This window comes from Agelaius phoeniceus, chromosome 15 (assembly GCF_051311805.1).
Source record: "Agelaius phoeniceus isolate bAgePho1 chromosome 15, bAgePho1.hap1, whole genome shotgun sequence".
NCBI lineage: Eukaryota > Metazoa > Chordata > Aves > Passeriformes > Icteridae > Agelaius > Agelaius phoeniceus.
The window spans coordinates 3,922,013-3,943,354 of NC_135279.1; the positions used below are offsets into that span (position 1 = coordinate 3,922,013).

Sequence of the window (21,342 nt, forward strand, 5' to 3'; positions counted from 1 at the left end):
AGTTTAAGAGCTTCTATCAGGAGCAGCTGCAGTAATTGTGTGCGGTCTAGGTGTCCTATAAGGCAGCTCAGAAAATGCTGGAGAAGGCTTTGAAAATGTGGAAGACAAGGGTTACCCCAATACAGAAAGGAAGAATGGGGGAGGAACAAGGTTTTACCCCTATGGAAATGCAGGTGTCACAGGAAGAGCAGCTCGTCTCAAACCCCCAAGTGAGGTGGTGCTTCAAGCACAGCTTTGGCTTTGTCACTCGTGGGGCAGTGAGGGACAAGGGCTTCAAGAAGAAGGTAATTTCCTCAGGATTCTGGAGGCAGCAGGGCTTTGGCACAGCTTCAATCAGGACTTGAAGGATCAGGTCAAAACTGAGTTTCTGCAGGGGCAGAGGGATGCCCTCCACCCTTTGAAGCTAAAATTGCTCAATTAATTGTGAACGAACAGAAACGTTGCTGCCATGGCGGGGGCTGGCTCTGACACTTCTGGCCTTCCCAAGGAATATTGTGTCTTTCTGTGGCAGGGTGATTTTGGGCAGTCACCTGTGACAAAGCCAGGAAATAAACTCATTTAAATTCCTTCTAGCCATGCCCTAAATCCTCATGCACAGTTACACCGGGCCAGCGGGGCTCTGGTTTGGCCTGGTCGTGGCACTGCCCCATTAGAACGGAGCCAGGGGAGCACAGGGGGTCCCCGGCCCTCCGTGTCCCGCAGGATGCGCCGTTCCCGGGCATTGGGCTCCCTCTGGTGACCGCCGGGAACCGGGAGCGGGCTCTGCTCCTGCTGCACAGGCTCCTTCCGCAGAGCAGCCCCAAGGCCCGGCCTCTGGGAGGAGGTCAGCCCTGCAAAAATGAGAAAAATGGCAAAATGTAATTTTAGGGGTCCTAGGGCTCTGCTGGGGCAGGATCCATCGCCTCCCATGCAGAAGCTCAGGCACAGGGAGCAGTCCCCTTCATGTAAGGGGGAAAAGGGAATGAATTCCTTGGCCTGGGAGTACTCATCCCCTCTATTCCCACAGGACATGGCTCACCTCTCCTGCAGACCCTGGAGGATGAAGTTTGGGGGCAGAAAAGCGCAGCTGGGGTGAGTTGGGTTCATATCTCTGTGATTTGGGCAATGCTTTTTGGTTACTGTGCCAGGCGCAAACACTGAGATTTAGCATCAGTGCTGGGATCTGAGCAGGGCACATCTTCTGCGCTTTTCACTGAGCTCATCTGAGGCTTGGCCTCAGCCTCTGTGAGGGATTTCCCCCCCGAGAAAGGAGACCCAGGCAGTGCCCGCTCCTGCGCCCACCAGCCGTGGGGCAGCACAGCAGCAGCATCCCCGCATCCCCCGCATCCCCGTGCGGTCTCAGAGGAGCTCCTGCAGCTGAGGCTGTGCTGCTGCTCCCTGCCCAGCCTCGTGGCATTCCCAGGTCCGGCCAATCCCTTGGCATGGTCAATCCCAGGGTGCAGTACTGCCGGTGGACACTGGATGCTGCCACAGACCGGGTGCTTCCATCGCGTCTCTTCAGAGTAGTTCTGGCGCCAGGCTGTCATCCCTGAAATGTTTTTGTTTTTATTTTTTTTTTCTCTCGTAAAGCCCCAGCTCCTGGGCTGTGGTGATTAGGTGAGACCTAAGCTTCTACCTCCTGAAATAGATCTATATTTGTATATGTGTTTATATAGTTTAAGCTGAAATAAACACTTTGAGAAATACAGCTCTATTTCACCTTAAACTACATAAACACTTATAGAAATATAGATCTATGTAGTTTAAACTGAAATAGATCTATATTTCTATATTGTTTATATAGTTCAAGCTGAAATAGATATGGATTTGTATAAGAGTTTATATAGTTTAAGCTGAAATTGATCTATATTTTTATATGTGTTTATATAGTTCAAGCTGTAATAGACATGGATTTGTATAAGAGTTTATATAGTTTGAGCTGAAATTGATCTATATTTCTATATGTGTTTATAAAGTTTAAGCCCTTCTAATTTGAGGTCAAATCACGATTCAAGAAGTAGGCTGAGAGAACTCAGTGATAGAAAAGCAAACTTGTTTGAAAAACCAGCATGATGTTGTATGGGAGGGAGCAAACAATTCCAGTGGCCTAAGCCCCAGCCTGATCAGCCCTGGGACACGTCCTGCAAACGTTGCCCTGGTAGCTCCAGGACCCCGGCAGGTGTCAGCTGTTAGGGCAGCTCTGTGATCCTCCCTGCCAAGCTCAGATAAAAGCCCTTATTTCTGCTTTCACAGGGCTCTTCTCCTTCAGCTACTCCAGGTGTGCTGGCCAAACACTCAGCTTTGAGCAGCCAAGCCTCACCTGCCCTCAGAAGCAGCTCCATGCTGCTGGGACAGGAGGGAGGACAAGGGGTAATTAGAGATGAGCCTCAAGCCCTGCCCTTAGCAGATGGATGGTCCTTGGCTTGATGGTGCTTTTCTTGTGAGAATGAAGTGAAAAGCTCTTGAGCTTCCTGGCTGCGCCATGGCTTTGCTGCTTTGTGGATGCTGGCAAGGTGATGGAGATGTGAGAGCCACTCTTTCCCTGTGGGGATTTGTGTTTAAAATGAGAGAATTTGCAATTTAGGGCCTGGTAGGGGGTGACTTCCTTTCCTTCCCCAGTTTCTGGAATTGTGCCCTGTTCTTGACTGAGTCAGTGGATCTGTAATTACCTGTGGTGCCTACATTTCCATTAAGGGATTTTATATGTTAATCTCACAAGATTTAGTGCTCATTTTGGGGTTTTCATCTTGCTGGCTGCCCATAACCTCTTAGTGTGAAGTGCTGGGTTAACTGCAGGGCCAGCAGAGATGCAGGCAGGCATTTCTCCCAGATTCATCCTTTTCCTTGATCCCAGCACCCAGCTGAGGCTCCTGGACCAGCAGGGAGCTGTGGGGTTCTCAACGCACCTTTCCAAGCATCAGAGGGCAATGAATATCTCTGCATCAGTGATCTGAGTTTAAATAGACATCTATTTTGTAGCATCTCTGTTTGAATCCAGGCAAACTGTCATAAACTTGGTCAGGGATTGCTGGGCTGGGTGAAGGACAAGCTATGATAAACTCATTTATCAGTGACTACAGCGTCCTCTCAGCTCCATAAAACTGAATGTTATGTGATTTACTACTTGCTGAACTATATATACCTAAATTTTTTGAAAGTGGAAATGCACATACAAAACACAATATTTTGATTCTGTTTAAAGAAGTCAGAAATTTCAATTGTTTACCTGCTGTCTTCCAGCAGCAGCTACTCAGTAAATCAACCCAAAATAGCTTAACAGCTTCTGAATGTGTTTATCACAGCTAATTTACTATTTGTGGGAGTGGAGATATTGCCTAGGTGTAATTACAAGCCCTCTGTATCTGAAGCTCAGAATTTCCTTCAAGGCTTGTACACAAATAATTTTGGTTTTAATTTAGTACCATTTGTTATGGAAAAAGACTTTGCTACATACCTGTTCTGTCTAGTCACATCTGTAAGGGATTAATCACATTAAAAAAAAATCCCACATCACTTTATCATTTTCACCTCTGAGGCACTTTAATACACTTAACTTTTCCAAAAATGTGCTCATTTTGGTCCTGATTCAAGAAATATCCATCATTAGGACAGCAGAGGGACCCAAAAGTGCATCAGTTGCAGTTTAAGTGTCTGCTTGAAATTCTGCTCATGTTCCTCCACTAAACTGATGCAGCTTTCACTGCTCACAAATGTCACACACACACCCCTGTGTGTCATGAAATGTGAACTGAATATAGAAAATTGGATAAACAATCGTAAATTTTGCAAAATAGAATTCTAGAGCCACCTCATCTTGCCCGAGGAACCAGGGTGTCTTAGAAAGTTTTACTAGAATTTGTCAAATTTACAGTATTCTTACTGTGCCACCATTTGTTTTTTGAGTGTGACCCAAGCTGGGGGTGGGAAACACCTGAGGAGTGAATTTGGGTGTTCACCAGTGGAGTTCTGGGCTTGAAGCTCATCCATGAGGCACAAAGCTCCTCCAGCCCCTGAATCATTCCCATGCCACAGCACAGTGCCTGCCATGGAGCAGGAGCCCACTGGGCCAGTGAAACAGAGATTCAAAGATTCAACACACCCACTCCAAGAAACTTTCAAGAAGTGAGGGGAAAAAAAATCATTGAGCATTGGAAAAAAACAAAGCTGGGAAGGAGGATTTTCCCCACAGTTTTACTGTAATAAGAACATGCTCAGAAGCAGAACTGTTGAACAAGCTCAGCACTGACACCCATTTTTTTTTTTATCCATCTGTGACCATTTTCCTCCAATGTGAAACAATTTAAACAAGTTTATGGACCAGGCTGTGAAGCATCATTCATGCCCAGCTGTCTGGCCCTGCACTCTGTGCTCTGGGAGGAGTGAGACAGACCCAACTCAAAATCCAGGGGCTGATCTTGCAGCAAGCAGAACAGGCTGGAGGGGAAAAGCCCAATCAGATCTGAAGGCTGAGAGAATTGACTCAGGAATTTATAGTAAACTCTGACTTCTTTGATGCCCTGGTCCTGAGTTTGACTTGCTTTCCTCTCAAGAGCAGCACAAACTGTGAAGAACAAGGCTGCCACCGTTGAATACCAAATGCTTGACCACCACAGATATTTAGCACTAAAAATCTGATGCAATCTTAGTGTTTCAAAACACCAAGGTCAAAGTCTTCTGGGGTGTTGCAGGGGGAGGAGGGGACATCACTCAGCAGCAGTGACCATGCAGGCTCTGCTCCAGGTCACCCAGTCCCCTTCCATGCAGGAGCTGCAGCCAAAGCTGGCCCCTGCTGTGATAAATGATAAAAGCTGCTCTTTTCTGATGTATAAACACCTTGACAAATGGTGGGGTGTGAGCAGAGTGGGTGTGCAATTCCAGCCAGGCAGTTTAAAGGAATAAAAAACCAATGCAACAAAAACTTTCAGGGGGTGTTAATGATGCACTTTTTACTGTGCCCAGCACCCCAGCTGTAGTGCTCTGAGCATTATGCAATTTGAGAACAATCTCCCTTTGACTTGTACCCATTCTTAACAGAAAATGAATTGGTGGGAAAACCATTTGCCAGGAGAGACACAGAAATTAATGGCATGGCATTGTATGTGACTGTGTGTGGCAAGGACACAGGCCAAGCTGGGCACAGACTCCTGAGAGCTAAATGAGCATCCAAGTGCTCAAAGCAGCACCAAAGGATCTCCAGAGATGAGCAAACTTCCTAAATAAGCATAAATAATGAAGCTCAGGGCTGTATGAGGAAGCTCATCAGTATATAAATAGTTCATTTTGAAGTTCTCTATTATAAAACACCATCAGAAAAGGGCTGATGCATGAATGAGATTGAGGCCTTGTGTGATTATCAGTGATCCAAAGGATAATGGGGGATGATAGAGATGGGCTGGGAAATACATGTCTAAAGTGGTGTGGTGCAGCAGATAAAGCCAGGAGAGTCAAACGGGGCATTGTGAGCCCTCAGAGCTGTTTTCCAGCATTTTTAGGAAAACCTAAGCAGAGCTGCTCACCTGCCATCATGAGGCAGCTCTTGTTGAGTCTTGGGGGCTGCTGTATCTGGAGCATGTCCTGGCTGGTGCAGAGCCCACTCAAAGCACAGATATCAGCACCAGTCCCTGCTAACAAGACATTGCCAATATTGCTCACACAAGAAAGTTGTAATGCCTGCAAGATGTCCCTTGTCTTCTCCAGGATAGAGCAGTATTTTTTTCATCTACTGCTGTTATTCTCTTCCTCAGCATTTTCTTTTCACTGATTTTTTTCTCTGTGAATCCCCCTCAGCCTAAGCACTCCATCAGGCACCCTTTGCTGTGTGCAGCTGTTGCCAAAATCCACCAGTACCTGCCACAACTGCTGTGGTGACAACAGTGAAATGTCCAAGGGTTCTGCCTCTTCATCCAGCATTTCTTGTTTTAAGCAGCTTTAATGAATGGGCAAAACTGTGTGCTTTTCTTCACCCTCTGAAATACAGTTTTTACCTGGCCTTGGTCTAATTGGGAGCAAGAATTCAGCACTTCTCACATCAGCCTTAAATACATCTGAACAGACAGAGTGGAAAATTGTCTTAAACCCTTTGGCATCCACTTGCTGTCAGTTGAATGTCAAGTCAGGAATAAAAATTGGCAAGTAGCTGTAGATTTCACAGTCATGCAGCAGGATTTGTGGGGCTGAATTTGCAGTTCAGTTCCTGGCTTCAGCTGTCATTCCATGCACCTCCAGTGATGAGCATTCATGCCACAGTGAGGCATTGGAGTTGTCAGATATCCAGGGCTTACTGAAATAACTTCATTTTGAAATGGACTGTCTCTTCTGGTCTGAATAATCAGACAGAGCAACAATACAAAATGTTTGACGTGTACTGGGAGCCTGAGACAGTCTCTGACACGTGAAAATATTTGGAATAGTTCAGACTCCATTTAATGCTTCTCCAGAGTTTTGCAGAATGGTAAATTATGAGCTCTGTAATTAAGTTGTACGCTCCTTCTCCTTAATTATACTTTAATACTGTTTCTTTTAATAGAGATAGTGAAAGCCATTAATCAAATACTTCTCAGGCACCTCAACATCATCTAAAAGGAAAGTAAATGTTAGCAGGGAATAAACCTTTAAACTTTGCTGTCCATAGTTATTCCTCAGGCTTAACTACATTTTGGAAATACAAGTAGGTCAAAACTGCCTTCCCCATTGGAGAAACAAAAAATCAGCACAGGTGTTTTCCTCTGCATTTATGAGCAATAAATACATTGTTGTGGGGCTAAGCTACCCATTTATCCCTGCAGGTACTGTGGGAGTTTGGCACAGCCACATTTTAGGTGCTGCTCTCTGTGACCCACTCCCATCTTCCTGAGCACCTCCAATTCTTTTATTGCAGGCTATTAGCCCTTCCTATTCCCTTTAGTGCTATTCCCTTTAGCTTCCACTTGTGGACTTTTCTATGAAGGTGCTGAACTCTTTTCTGAACCTGCTGATGCCTCCTGCCTCCACAACCAACTATGGCAACAAAATCCAGATTTATTCCTGCTGCTTTTACCATTTTAACCCACTCTCCCATCAGTGCCCCCTGACTCTTGTAGTCATTTTAACATCAGGTTTGTGCTTGCCTTATCCACAGCTTCACGATTTTAAAAATCTCAGCCAAGCAAATCCCAGCAGCATTTTTAGAAGATAACCAAATCAAACTGCAAGGCTAGTCCCCAAACAGAAAATATAGTAAGGGAAATCATATTAGTCATAAAACACCTAACAACTTGTCAGCAGGAGCTCTGTGTTACCATCACTTTGAGATCACACTTGCATGTTCCAGCTCAGCTTATAAAATATTTGAAAGAGGAGTGCACATCACCTTCAGATCAGGGAATGCTCTCAAATTCTGGGACAGAACCCCCATGTCACTGAAATAAAATCAAGATTGATTTTTTAAACTTTGCTTGTATAAAGCAAAAGAAATGAGTATTGCTCATTCACTGTAACCTTCTGTTTGCAGGCCAACTTTGAGGAAAAAAATGCAGGCACATGTTTAAATATATTCCCTTGTTTTGGTTTTCTCTCTTTGCCCAGCACAAACTCCACAGCTGATTTAACTGCAATGCCTTGACTTCTTTCCAGTGTTCAAAGTCAAAGGAATTCCAGTGCACCACACCCCAGTTCCATGATCTCTGCTGCTGCAGCTTTTCCAGGCAAGGATCACTGGTGTAAGCTCAGGGATTCTCCCTGTGCTGTCTGTACAGGGCTCAGCTCCTTGATCAGAAATCAGCTCTAGAGACAAAACTGCAGCTCTTCCCCCTCCACACTTACCTACAGCACCACTTTTATGCATCAGGTTTCTGGTTTGCTCTGTCAAAGGCAGCTGGGGTTGGCACTAAAGCACATAGAGCCCTGAACAAGGACCTGGATGTTTTCTGACAGGTCACTGAGCTGGAGCCTTGCGTGCTCATCTGTGCCTGCTGTCCTGGCAGCCTGACATGAGCTGTCAGGGCTCCTTTCCTGGCCAGCCTGGTGCTACACCACGTCCCTAATCCACAGAGGCACAAACCAGGCTCTTACTCAACTCCTGATGCAAACCCGGTGTCTTTGAAATCCAAACAAATCCTCCAATCCCCCCCAAATTAATATTATTGATGGTTCCTGATGCAAGCTAAATACTGAAGGCAGCACAGGACACAAAGTATGAAAAAGGTATTTATTATTTACACAACTGCTATAGTTCCTTAAGAACAATATATACCATTTTTTATTTGAAAGGGTCAGTCTTCTTTCAAATCCATGAACTGCATAATGCACAAGTGTTGGAAATGCCAAACAGCAGTCACATCACACTTCTATAGTGCAGGCATAAGCAGCGCAAGTAAATGATATTTTAAGAACAGTATGGCTGAATATTGTATTTAAACACAGTGTTTGCACTTTGACAAGATTTAGCTAGAAGAGAACAAGGGTTTTGTTCATGCTTTGTTAGGAATGTGACTTTCCCATCTGAGGTTTAAACCCTTTATCTGAGATGTGGGGATTTTTCAGGCAGACTGCTTTTCACTGATCAAGTAACAGTGGGTTTCTCTCCCTCAAGTTTCAATCTTTTGTTTTCCAGTAAACACTGCTTTATAGTACAAGTTCACACACTGGGGTAAACTGGCCACAGAGGTGGTACTTTCCCATCTTACTGTCTTGCACAGAGAAACACTGACATACTAATACATACCAAACTTAGACAACTTGTAATTTATAGACTTAAATACTGGAATGGGAGAGGGAGACTGTTTCTAAAGATGGAGGGAATAGAGGACTTATACAATTCATACACTGCCAAGGTTGGCTTTTTAATCAACATTTTTGGTCTAAATATTTTTTTTTCTAGTCTCAGAATGGTTTTGGTCTTTGATGGTTATGGTTATACTTCAGCAGCAAAGGAGAGGAAAGTATTTTGAGAAGTAACACCAGAACTGAATGCAAGAAAAAGCAACTGACTTGTTTCTCCCACTTTGAGCTTATTGCTGTGATCTTTTAAAAAACCCACAACCAACCAGCTGGAAGACCAAGTTTAGCAGTCGTTCTGGCATTGGGTCCAGTGTCCAGCACTATTATACTCTAGCACAAAAGCAAGGAAAAGTCCAATGATCTTAGTGATGTTCCCTTCCATTCAGTGCCACACAGTTTTATTAGTGTTATTGTCCTTGCTTCTTTGAGAGATACCTGAAAGAAACAAAAGTAGAGTTTTTCACCAAGTAAGAGGTGGCCACAAATATACCTGAGATCTTAAGATCAAAGTATGACTCTGCTTTCTTTTCTCACCAACAATCCTTCTACTGATAACCAAAAATTAGAAATGCAATCAATCAATAGCACTTATGATTTTTATTTAATTTCAACATCTTTCAATTCCACGATAGGTTATCTTGCGGTAATTCAAAGTCATGTTCTAGTTAGACTCTATCAGGCTTTTTAAACAAAAGGGAGGAAGGAAATGGAAACCTGTTTCATGCTAAGAGGATGGAAAATTACATCAGTTGCAGAAGTGGCTTTTATATCCTTTAAGATGAAAAGGCCCATTAGTAATGGCACTCCTTCAAATAAATTCAGGACTTTAATGAACTGATGCAGCACAACCTGAAAAGAACAGCCCTCCAGCAGCTTCTCTGGAGAAGCTGAGTGACTCTGAACTGCTTTCTGTATTCTGATCTCACAGCTCTCTTGGCACCAGAGCTGGAGCAATCTGCCTGTATGGTGTGAGAAAGGCTTTGCAAGTACTCTAGGAGAAAGAATCCAACCAATTTCACTGACAGTGTGAAATATTCCAGTGCATTTCACTGCTTTTAAGGTTTAACATTTTACTTTCTGTTCTATTCAGAAAAGAAAAATTGTATCAAGCCTGTAAGGCTCCATTTTTTTAAACACCAAAGGAGTGGTTTTCCAACAGTTTTTCTTCACATGCATTGAACCCTCTGGCTGTTGCATAAAACCAAGAATAATTTTGCTGAAGCCCTTCAGTTAATCACTTTCTAGCAAGAATTAGGATGCTAACTGATGCACTTGGAAAACTCCAAGTTTGCTTTTGCTTGTAAGACAGTTACTTGGAGCTGATGAATCCTGCAATACCACCCCACCTGGATGTGCCTAAGAACTACACTACCACAACAAAGCTTTCAAGGAACTTCTAGAAAAGTTGCCTTAAAACAAAGGATTTGGGATCTGAACCCACAGTCTAACTTTGCTGGGGTGGAAAGAAAGAGGTTTGCAGGGACCACGTTCCTTCAAAATTCTCTTCCTTTTAGGATGCATAATTGGCAGTGCTGAATACTGGAGTAGTAGGAAAACACAGATGCATTCTGTCAAAATCTTATCATTTTAGGGAAGCTATCCCAACACTACAAATGTAGCCCTATTAAAATTCTCCTCAAACTAAAGGACCTTTGTAACTGTAAGTTATAAAGTTCATCAGTTCCACTGTTTCTGATGTTTGTAGAGATAACCTCAAACAAAACACCGGGGTCAGGGACAGAAGGAAGCAAGAATTTTGCCTTTTTTCTTACCTTTCCCAATGTTTGTGATTCAGCTCCAAAAAGTCATCTAATTTTGCTATTTCTTTGAGGTACTGGGTGAGCTTTAGAAGCTCCTTGTCTTTATCCCGATTTAAATGTGCTTTCATAAAAGGCCTTATCTATACAAAAGAAAGAAACTGGGTATAACCATTTGCTCACAGAAAGAAAAAATGCTTTAGATTCTCTATCACTTACCACCTGACTAAAATATATTTTCAGTACTATGACAAGTTATAACTTTTCACAGGGAAGAGGAAAAAAAAAACCTTTTCCAGTAGTGGTCAGATCCAATTTGTCCTGTTCATGCAAACTGGACTGAGGAGTTTTTACCTTGCACCAACCAGAAAAAAATTATTTTCCCTTACACTTCTTCAAGCCTTCCCCCTCAGACACACTGATAAAATGATCTGGAATGGAGTGCCACATTTAAAATTGATTTCACAGAGATTTTTGCAGGAGGGGTTTTCAGCTCAGCATTGTGAGTTGTGTGGTATCATTGGAACCAGATTTTTTTCAGCAAAAAGCCTTTGACTACAACCAGAGCTGTTGTGAAATGAGGTACCAGAAGCAAAGCTTGGAATACATTATACCTGGGCCTTGTTTTAGTGATTCAGTGCTCTTGTCTGCAGCTGTTAACAACACTTTGACAAACATTTTTCCAATCTGAGCTAGAGGGACCTCTGGATAATCCCCTTCCAGCAAGATCTTTGCTATTCCTGATTCTCCTTCCAGTTAAGATAATCTTGTTAGATCTCATCAGCTGCTCTTCTCTTCACATTGTGGATACTTTCAAAGAGATACCATCTTGAACTTCTGCATTTTAAAGCATCTTTTTCTTTTTTAGGGAGATTTATGCAAGTTGTTTTACTGCTACTGTATGTAGAAATTTAAGCTGCACTCTTATTCAGAACCAGCAGTAATTACAGAGCACACACTGGTTGACAGTTGTATAAAATGAAATATTTGCTGTTCTATAGTTAAAGTGGCTCAAAGTACTAATTATTTCTCATATAGAATACTTGTGATTATCCTGTCATACTATCATGAAGTACAGCCATTTGTTATTTGACTTATTTTTGAATATGACCACTCTGGAGATTGAACAACACATTTTCAATGGTGCCTGTCAGCAATGCCCAGCTTGATTACAGCTTGCAGCTATAACTTAGGCAGAAATAAGAATTTCATTGATTTTGGTAATCTATTAAATGCTTAATAGTGACACAAGGTTTATTTAATACTGTTATTAGGGAAATACTAAGCCAGACAAATGGCACTGTGAATTAACAGATTTAACAAAACATGCATCATTGCTAGTTAAAAATAGTCTTTCTTTATGCTGCAGCAAAGAAGTAGGAGAAAGTACTACTTGAAGTATCAAGAAAAAGTAGCAGTAAATGAAAATTCCAGTTTCCATTACCTTGAGTCCATTCTGTGGGTTCATCAGGAAGTTTCGGCCAATATCATCAAACATAATAGTATTTTTTTTGCTGTAATATTCTGAAAACTTTCCCCAGATAACACCAAGAGGCTTCACCTGCAAACACAACACAATACAAGGTATCTCAGGTAAATCAGATCACGTGCAGGACATGAAAATGCCATCTACAGGAACCTGAGTCCTAACTTGAATGAACACTTGTATTCTTTTGCTTTACCATTAGCAAGTAGTTTGGCTTTAACAAAGGAAGATGTGAAATAATATAAATACCCTCCACTAAGGAAAACCTTTCTGTTGGCACTAAGTTTTCTTGCAACATTCACCTACTGTTTGGTTTGAAAGCTGTGAAATCTAAAGATATCACTCAAAACATGAATAGAGACTTCCAGTAAAAAAAACCTGTGGTTCCAAGATTCTTGCAGTTTCATTGCATGAAAATTCCTGAACAACTTTTTTTTTTGTTGAGTATTTTAAAGGGGTGGGATAAAATGCCAGCTGAATGTAGGACAAGACTAGGATAAAAATTGGTACTTACATCTATTAGTCCTCTCCGAGGAGTGTGCACTGTTATCATGGCAGCACTGTCCAGCATGAAAGTGATCTTGTAGTTTGCATTGGTACTCACCCCAAGCTCCTGCATCACAAAGATTTATGATTAAAGCTTCTAATTATGGCAGTTTTACTGCTCGACAACTGGAACCACAATTATAGTAGATTGTTTGTCACGGGGTGAGCTGTGGAGGTTTATCAGAGACACACTAAAAATAGATACCTGGGGAAATTTGCATTTGTTACATAATGGGGATCATAAAAGTGCACACAGGGATTTATTTTTAGTGTTTAATATCAGGAACTTAACAGCTGATGCTGGCAGAAAATCAAAGCAACTTTGCAGAGAAGCCAAAATACAGAGAGGTTTTGCTCAAACCTTCATGCACAGCCACTCACAAGTTCTCCACACCTCAACTTAACCTTCCAGCAATTGTGTTCTGGCTGCTCTTTGTTCCTCACAGTGATTTGCACAAATCACAGCCTAATCCAAGATGGAATACCCAGGAACATCTCACTGTCACTGCTCCCTCCTGCACATGTCCAAGATAACCAGTATTAGTGTCAATTTGCACTTTTAAGATTTGGTAACTCCTGAAACACTCTAAGTAAAATAACCTTTCTAGAAATAAAAAAAAATTAAAACTAGATGAGGGAGCATCATTTCTATTTCAAATCCTTTCCAAAGCTGAAAAGTACCAGTAAAATCTGCTGATATGGTACAACACAGATATTGCTGACAACTTCTGGTGTGTGAAACAGCAGCAATATGCAAACCTGTGTAACAGGGAGAAAATACCCACTGCAGCAGCTCTTCTGCAACTATCCAGCCACACTTACCTGATTTGCTTTTATTTAAAAATGCAATCTTGCAAATGAAATGCTCTACCTCCCTGGGTCAGTATCCTGTTACACTGACAGAACCAGCTGTTCTAGAATGTTTGAATTTCAGGCATAAAAGGGTGGTAACTGAGAGATTAAATTTGCTTGTCTGATACTCCCTTCTTTTAAATGCTGTTCCTACTTTGTATTTTAAACCAGAAACTGTAATGCCAACTATTGCTGGAATCACAGCTCCCTGACCAAAAGTGAAACTCTGCTAGGGAAGCACCCCTGGTGCCATCAGTTTAAGGAGAAACAGAAAGTGGCATCTAGTGGCAGGAATCTCAGTGGATCAGGGCTCAGGAGGAGGGTTGGAAAAGCAACCTGGAAATGCAGAAAGGTGACCAGTGCAGGGGGAAGAACCCAGTTTTGAACAATGATTTTTCACAAGACTGAGTCCTAGCACTACTGTGACAACACAGTATAAATATGTGACACAAGAATGCAATGTTTGCAAGGCTCAGCACTGATTTTACTTGCACTAACTCCACTTCACAGTTCTGACTAAAGATTCTCATTTCTAAGAGGCATTTTTGTTTAGAAAAGGTGGTGGCAATTAATTATTTTGAGGAAGAGAACACTGCAAAAATGTGTTTTGCTCTGTGAAAGCCTGAAAAACAGTGCATAGTAAAAGCTTAAATTTGGAAAGGTTTTTCCTGGAATGGAAATAACTTTTGATTTTTAAGCATAAAAAAACCCCTAACCCACCAACCAAACACACAGCAATTCTTAGTAAGCTCATTAGATTTACAGCTAAGCCTGACTGTAAATATGTTTACCATGAGGTCAGCTGTTCAAAACTGGCTTCCTGCCTGATTCCAGTGGGGAAGAAACCAGAAAATGAAAGAGCTCTTATGGGATGTTTAATAAGGCAGAGGAAGCAACAGAATCCCCAGCTGCAAGAGGTAAAGATAAATATGAGAAGAGTTTCCTCTTGATAACCTACTCCAGCATGTCACATCTGTCTGTTCCTTTAAAAAAAATCACATTTAAAGACTGGAGCTCTATAATTAGAGGTAAGATGAAAGCAACTGTGCAGGGCTGCGTGACAAATCCAAGTTTCAGCAGGTACTGACTTGTGTTTAGTTCTGCTAAATTTAACACCTACTGCTGATAGTTTGTGTGGAATTCTAAAATTAGATTCAATCTAGTTTTGTGATCAAGATAATTTCAAGTGACTATGGAAATTGAAACAACTCAGGTTATGATTCATACAACCTCCCCTGTTTCTAACCTGCTCTACAATGCTGAGCATAAGCACAAGTGCATGAATGGTTACCCAGACCAGAAACAAATCAGATGTTTTCAGAGCAACTTACTTTCATTTTGGCTTCAATCCACTTCATATTAGTAGCAGCTGAAACAAAAGGGAGAAAACAGAAAGAATACTTTATCAAAATAAGTCATTGGCAGGCAAAAAAAAAGAAATAAGCTAAGAACTTGTTCACTCAATATGTCAAATTTTTACACAAAATTTAATTTTAGATAGATCCACTTTTGTTGCAACTTTTTGGGTCTTAAAGAAAGTCTTTTATCAGGGAAGCCTATTTTTGTTTGGAAAAGCTTACTTTTCAAATGAACAACTAGATGAAGCACTGCAAATATTTATACCATTTTCTAGATCAGTTGTTACTGAACCACAGCCTGTAAGACCATGGATACACCTGGCTTGAGCAACCTCACTGCCTGTGCAGGATTTCCTCCTGGAAGCAATGATAGGAATACATAAAATCTGGAAAGAACAAAGTATCAAACTGCCTGCTGGTCTAAGAACACGGAGAAACATTGTTCAAGACTATGAAAATGGAATTTTGTCACACAATTTTAATATGGTTTGAACCCTGCACCGGCTAAAGTCTGTTCTCCAGCTGTTGGACAGGAATTGAACTAGAATGCAAAGAATCAAGCAACCACCCCTGCAGACAGGAGAGTTTGGGTCATTTGGCAGCTCACTATGTGTGGTCTGCATTGAGATTATTTGTAAAATCACTATGAAGCAGTGTTCTAATGTTGATTATAGAGTTCTGTTTCTTTGTACAAAATAATAGCAGTAAAGTGATGCTAGCTTTATCTTGTGACTAGACCCATTCTTGTGAGCAGTATGTGGGGCTTTTTCACATAAGAATTGGTATTTTTCTAAAATATCTCTAATAGTTGTGCAAATTACAGCCAAACGTTTCTGTATCATTTTAGATCTTGTGACTCACACTAAAAAGCAATATAAAAACCTCCCACCTGGAGTCCCTGCTCTGGATGACAATTTACAATAAATTCTTAGGCACAGAGTATAATACTTACACCAAATTACAATATCATAGTCCTCATATGCAGAAGTCAGGAATTCATGAAGGTATGGCCTCATCAGCTCTACCCCAGTTTCAGCACATGACCTGTGGTCTAAACAGAATATAAGAGATAAACAATTCAGTATTAAAGTATTAGCTATTAAAGTCCAGTCTGATTTTCCTTTCTATCCAGAGACTCAAAAAGTTTCATGAGGGGAGCACTGAAGCACTTTAAGGTCATGAATGATTTGATATCAAACTCCCATGCCCATTTTAAAGGTGGAAAGACAAAGCAGAGGGAATATTTATCTGTTGGTCTCACAGCTACTCGAGGGCTTAGCAATAATTAAATCAAGAGATCTCTGAGTATGAATATCTTTGAAGAGTCAGGGCAAATCATCTGTGCACTTAACAAATTAGTAACTGGCCAGATATGAAACAGATTCCTTCAGCCCTAGTCCAGTTAATTGCATGAACATACATCAAGCTCATTTCAGAGATGCAAACATTCCTGCTCCACATCCAAAACTGCTGCAAAATCTGCCAGCAGAAGACCTCTCAATAAAAATTTTAAGCTTAGAAATAGGCTGAATTTTAAAGTCAGATTGGAAACAAATGTCATCAAAAAGGAAAACTAAGGAAAAGGGAAGGTATTATTTACTGCTCACAGTCATGCTGCCATGGCACACCTACAAACTAGCAAGTTAAGTTAGAAGGAAAATTCTGGCTTTCAAAAAAAACCAGCTTGGCAGAATTTTCAAGTAAAACATGTTTTTGTGAATGGTATGTAAATAAAATTTGAAGCTGTTCTCCCACACCCCCCCCAGAGTAGAGTCAATCAGGTACAGAATGGGATCATTATTTTACAGCATCTTGCCAAGCTACTGTGATGGTCAAGATACAAGGTGTCAAGGGAAAGACTATCAGCAGAGAAGACTAAATTGCTGCTTTTTGCAGCACTTAAATAACTGCTGCACTAAAATCAACAACATGCAACATTTTAAAATGCTTTTTAAAATGTGAACAAAAGACCACAAAATCATACAAAGCAGAAGTCATGTTGTACAACACACCAAAGCAAAAATCAAGAAACCTGATCTGGCAAATAAATAGAGTTGTCAAACAAACAAAACCCAAAAATTGCATAAAAACTCACCAAATAGTGTATAATCAACATCTAGCACCAGCAGCTTTTTTCCTTCTCTAGGAGGATTCAGAATTTCCACTTTGTATTCTTTAACTCTACGGGAAATTTTTAGTAGATTTTCTTCCCTGATTTAACAGTGCAAAAAGTTACAGTTAATTAAAATGTACTTTCTACAGTCAATAACAAACTGTTTTAACAGCTTGAACTCCTAACCTGTTTTCTACTTCCACAACTTCCTCTTCAATATCAAAGTCATTGACCACATCATCATTATCTGGAGGCGGCCCAAGGACATCTTCCTAGAGGAATAAAAATAATAAAAGATAACAACGATCAGAGAGGAAAAATAACAATGGATATCAAGTTTCTGTTACTGCACATTGCAAGGCAGGAATACTATTTAACCAAAATTGTTTCATTTTACTAGTAGAAAGCATTATTTAAGTATACTGATGACTGTTCAGATTTAAGAAGTCAGTATCACAATAATAGGTTTGTACTTCAAGTACAGAACACCACAGGAGTTTCATAAGTACATTGCTCTGAGAGTCTGCAGCAAAGTTTATTTTACACTAAAAATGCCAACAGGAATCTATTATACTATCATTTTATAAAATGATGACTGGAATAGTCAAAATTTAAAATCACAGTTAGGAGACACGAAGCATTTTTTCCTGTTTAACCAATAAACAAGCAAATTATTTACCAAACTCTCTTCACGAGTGCCCATCATCATTATCTTAGTATTTGGTTTCAACTTGAGGGCTCCAAGCTTAACATCATCATCTGCAGGTTTGCCTGTAATGCAGATTTTTTTTTTAATTGAGGTAAAGATTTCAGAAAAATGTCAATACATTCCATGTGAAATAAGCTTCCTGTAAAATATGAGCTATGCCAAGCTGTGTTATCATAATCTTCCACATACAGTGTCTTGGTTTTGGCTGGGACTGAGTTGATTTTCTTCATGGTAACTGCTGCAGTGCTGCGTTTTGGGTTTGATTTGATAATAATGTTGATGGCACACCAATGGTTTAGTTGGTGCCAAGCAGTGCTTGCTCTAAATCAAGGACTTTTCAGTTTCCTGTGCTCTGACAGTGAGCAGGTGCACAAGGAGCTGGGGGAAGTGGGCAAAGGGATATTCCACAGCACAGAACCTCATGCCCAGAGTATGAACAGGGGGGAATTGGCTGGGAGACACCGACTGCTGCTCAGGGACTGGATGGGCATTGGTCAGTGGGTGGTGAGCAACTGCATTGTGGCACTGGTTTCTCTTGGGTTTTATGCCTCTTTCTCCTCTTTTCATTACTGTTATTATAATAATTAGTATTATGTACTATTTTATTATCTTTCAGTCATGGAACTCTTTCTCAACCCATGAGGTTTACTTTTTTGCCCCCAATTCTCCTCCTCACTAAGACAGGGCAGTGTGAAGCACTAAAAAATGACCAGATAGATGTATTAATAATAAACAATATTCAGTGATGTAGGAAGTATCTGTATTAATGTTCATTCCAGAGCTACAACTGGGAAGTGGATGCTCTGCTAGTGCACACATCCTGCCTAGGATTAGGGGATGTTTGTCCTTAAACACCTCAGGCACATCCCAAGAGCAGTAAAGAGGGAGAGTTACCCTTCATTTTAAGCCCAAGCAGTTTCTGACGCTCTGGTAACACTCCAGTGAGGCCCTTCAGAGACTGTTTCAGGTCCAACACTGTGTCTTCTTCTGACAGAGAGGTTATCGTGTACTCCTGGCCACCCCATTTTATTATGAGAGAGAGAGACATCCTTGAAGCATATGTTCAGTGTTACTGTCTGAAAAATCTGCTGCAGGAGGGAAACACAAAGATCATGTAAGGAAGAAAGAGGAGAACCACTCTTTCCACAAGACAAACCACAACATCTACTTAAAGCATTCTTGATTCTTTATTATATTGGACATCAAAGAGCTGTTTGTTTCCCCTGAGCAGATGATAAACGTGTTGAGAAAGCGCTGAAACAAAGGGAGAAAGAACAGTGTTAAAACTGGGGCTCTGAGTTCCACTTTGATGTTTTTAGCAATGTCACATTCACATCTGCTGGGTGTTCTGTGCAGGTACAGCCTGTGCACTGCACACTCGAGCACAGCACTGCAGCACCACAAAAGCCATTGCAAAGCTCAGAAATGTCCTCTGCAACACTTATGCAACCAAACCAGCCATGGGTGCCTTTACAGATGTAATAACACAACAGCAAATATGAAATCCCTAGCATATATAAGCCCATAAAAATAGTTCTGAGCCCAACAGTCCATTTTTGGCACTGGATTTCTCTAATCCCTTCCACTGTGCAATACCTGCAGCAATGCACACCCCAGGTTACATCTCACTGTAGCAATATCAAAGCAGGAATTTGAAAACAAAGCCAAAACACACACCCACACAATGCAATTACACCCAGAGAGCTGCACTTTCATTGCAGTGCTGACAAAATAACCATAATTATACTATCTTTAATTTACACAGCATCGTTTATACAAATTGTATTTAACCGTTTAGTCCTACATTAAACACAGCAGAAAAACAAGATTTTTAGCTTAATGCAAAAGGAAGAATGTGTTTTTTCTCTGTTAGGGCTTAGAAATAGAATCAAGGAGATAGAAAGGTATGAAAAGGCTGCTACAGATAGTCAGGAGATGCAGAGAAGGCCTCTGCACCACTGATGGTGAAATTGTCCTCAAATGACTGATATTCAAAAAGAGAGCAGATCTGTGAAAAATCTAGGCTTATCAACCTTCAAGAAATGCAGGTCTAGCAATTCTAAAAAATCTCAGAAGCCAAAACTCTGATCCTTCTTCCTCTCTGGCTTTGTATTCTCAGAAAAAAAATCTCTCTTTTCCACAGTAAAGGCTATGGGGAACAATCCTGTAATTGCTCAGGCATAGCCACCAATCTCAGAGCAGATGAGAATTAGTCTGGATACAACCTCCTTGCTAAGGACACTACAAACCTGACCTCCACACCATTGCCTCTAAGAGCCCTGAAAACAAATTGAAGAGGAAAACTTGTATCACTGGGAAATGAATTTATTTTTTTCCCAAAAATTGTCAAATCAGACTGGGACCTGGCATGACACAGTGAAAAAGACTCATGAAAAAGGGGTCTAAGAAGCACTAAGAAATTCTACTGAGGCTAAGGCTGTATGGTGTTTATACACAGTGTTATTATCATGAATTATTCCTGTCCATAATCTTTAGACTAAGTCAGAAAGGAGAGTTTATTGTCTGTTTCCTTACCTGTACCATACAGCTCAAATCATTCTGCAAGGACATGCACAGGGCAAGAACTGTCAGAAAACTTCTGCAGTCTCTATCCAGGGCTAAACTAAAAGATCATCCCTGCAAAGCTGAGCACCTGACCAACTCTCACTCCTTACAGATCTATAGCTCTGTCATGACAAATGCTATAGGAAACAAGACACTTCTATTCACTGCCTAAACACTCAGGGGTCCGAATCAAGGAAAATGGGAAAATGATTTGGGAGCAGAAAAAGACACAGGGATTACCAAGGGCTCCACCATCGGGGCTGGGTGCTGTGCAGAACTAAAGCCAATTTTGCTTCCTTTGGTTCATTTAATCTTCCCAGCCTTTACAAGATCCTTGGGCCTCCAAGACCCAATGGGCTGGAAAGCCACGGCTCAGAGAAAGCATTCGAGTTCTGCTGTTAAATTGCAGCACTACAGCACTTTCCTGGGACTATTCCGAAGACAGGCATCCACATCTCTGTGTTCCGCTAAGCACCATAAACCCGAACCCCCCAAACCACCCCAGGCGCCCGCGGAGCGCTCGGGCCGCCCTTCCCACAGCACCGTGACAGGTGCGGGACGGGGATCGGGGCCGGCAGCTGCTCGGTGCCAGCGGGGCTCTCCTGCCCCGCCGAGGCTGCCCCGGCAGCGGCGCGGCCCGGCCGGGAGCGCCCGCTCGGGGCTGCGGCGGCCGCGGGGCTGCGGAGCCGCTCCCGCCCCGCGGGGGCACCGGCCCGGCCGCGACACCCGCCCGCCCCCGGCCCCCCGGCCCTGCCCGGCCTCCCCCCGGCCCCCGCCGCACCCACCGGGCTGTGCGGGGCCGCCGATCCGCCCCCGCCCTGGCAGCGCGGAGCGGGCGCTCACCCCGGCAGCGGGACCGGCTCCGTCCCCGCTCCGCCGCGCAGGAAGCGGAACTGGCGCGCGGCGGAAGCGGGAGGGGCCCGGATGTGCGCGGGGCCGGCCCGGGGGAACCGCCGGCCCCGAGCGGGGCCCGGGCAGCGCCGGGCGAGGGCGGGCAGCGCTGCGGGTCGGGCCCCGGGCGGGGGAACAGGAGCTCCGCGGGGCTGCTCCGGCGGGCTCACGCAGCCGACCGGCAGGGAACGCCGCGGCCGGCACTGCGGAGCCCTCGCCCCCTCAGCGCCCGCCTGAGGCCTCTCTCCGGGGAGGCCGGAGAGGCGGCTCTAGCACGGGCAGCTGCTGGCATGAGTGTGTCTTACACTGCCGGCTGTGAAAGGAGTTTA

The 21,342-nt window shown here is 42.6% G+C and overlaps 1 protein-coding gene and 1 long non-coding RNA gene across 4 annotated transcripts; one reads left to right on the forward strand and one right to left on the reverse strand.

Moving 5' to 3' along the window:
* Nucleotides 1-760: 760 nt before the first annotated feature.
* LOC143695267 (uncharacterized) lies at nucleotides 761-15,388 on the forward strand. Its single transcript, XR_013184368.1, has 3 exons — nucleotides 761-857; nucleotides 1,007-1,071; nucleotides 15,011-15,388. It is a non-coding gene; the product is annotated as an uncharacterized LOC143695267 (long non-coding RNA).
* Nucleotides 8,151-21,026, reverse strand: UBLCP1 (ubiquitin like domain containing CTD phosphatase 1). Of its 3 annotated transcripts, none has more exons than XM_077186387.1 (11): nucleotides 20,966-21,026; nucleotides 18,452-18,645; nucleotides 17,528-17,619; nucleotides 17,035-17,120; nucleotides 16,831-16,946; nucleotides 15,688-15,786; nucleotides 14,709-14,746; nucleotides 12,494-12,592; nucleotides 11,938-12,054; nucleotides 10,509-10,636; nucleotides 8,151-9,171 (listed from the first exon to the last, which is right to left on the reverse strand). In XM_077186387.1, the coding sequence occupies exons 2-11, from the start codon at nucleotides 18,603-18,605 to the stop codon at nucleotides 9,144-9,146; spliced, it is 957 nt and encodes a 318-aa protein (XP_077042502.1). In that variant the 5' UTR covers nucleotides 18,606-18,645; nucleotides 20,966-21,026; the 3' UTR covers nucleotides 8,151-9,143. The 3 variants fall into 3 exon arrangements, with proteins under 3 accessions (XP_077042502.1, XP_054498884.1, XP_054498885.1); XM_054642909.2 differs by having other exon boundaries at nucleotides 18,452-18,642; nucleotides 20,908-21,021; XM_054642910.2 differs by having other exon boundaries at nucleotides 20,908-21,020.
* Nucleotides 21,027-21,342: the final 316 nt, after the last annotated feature.

Coding starts and splice junctions, on each gene's coding strand:
- UBLCP1 (XM_077186387.1), bottom strand. CDS start 18,605: ATGTCTCTCTCTCTCATAATAAAATGGGGTGGCCAGGAGTACACGATA. Junction 17,620..18,451: donor GCTTGGGCTTAAAATGAAGG/GTAACTCTCCCT, acceptor TCTGCATTACAG/GCAAACCTGCAGATGATGAT. Junction 17,121..17,527: donor GCACTCGTGAAGAGAGTTTG/GTAAATAATTTG, acceptor TTATTCCTCTAG/GAAGATGTCCTTGGGCCGCC.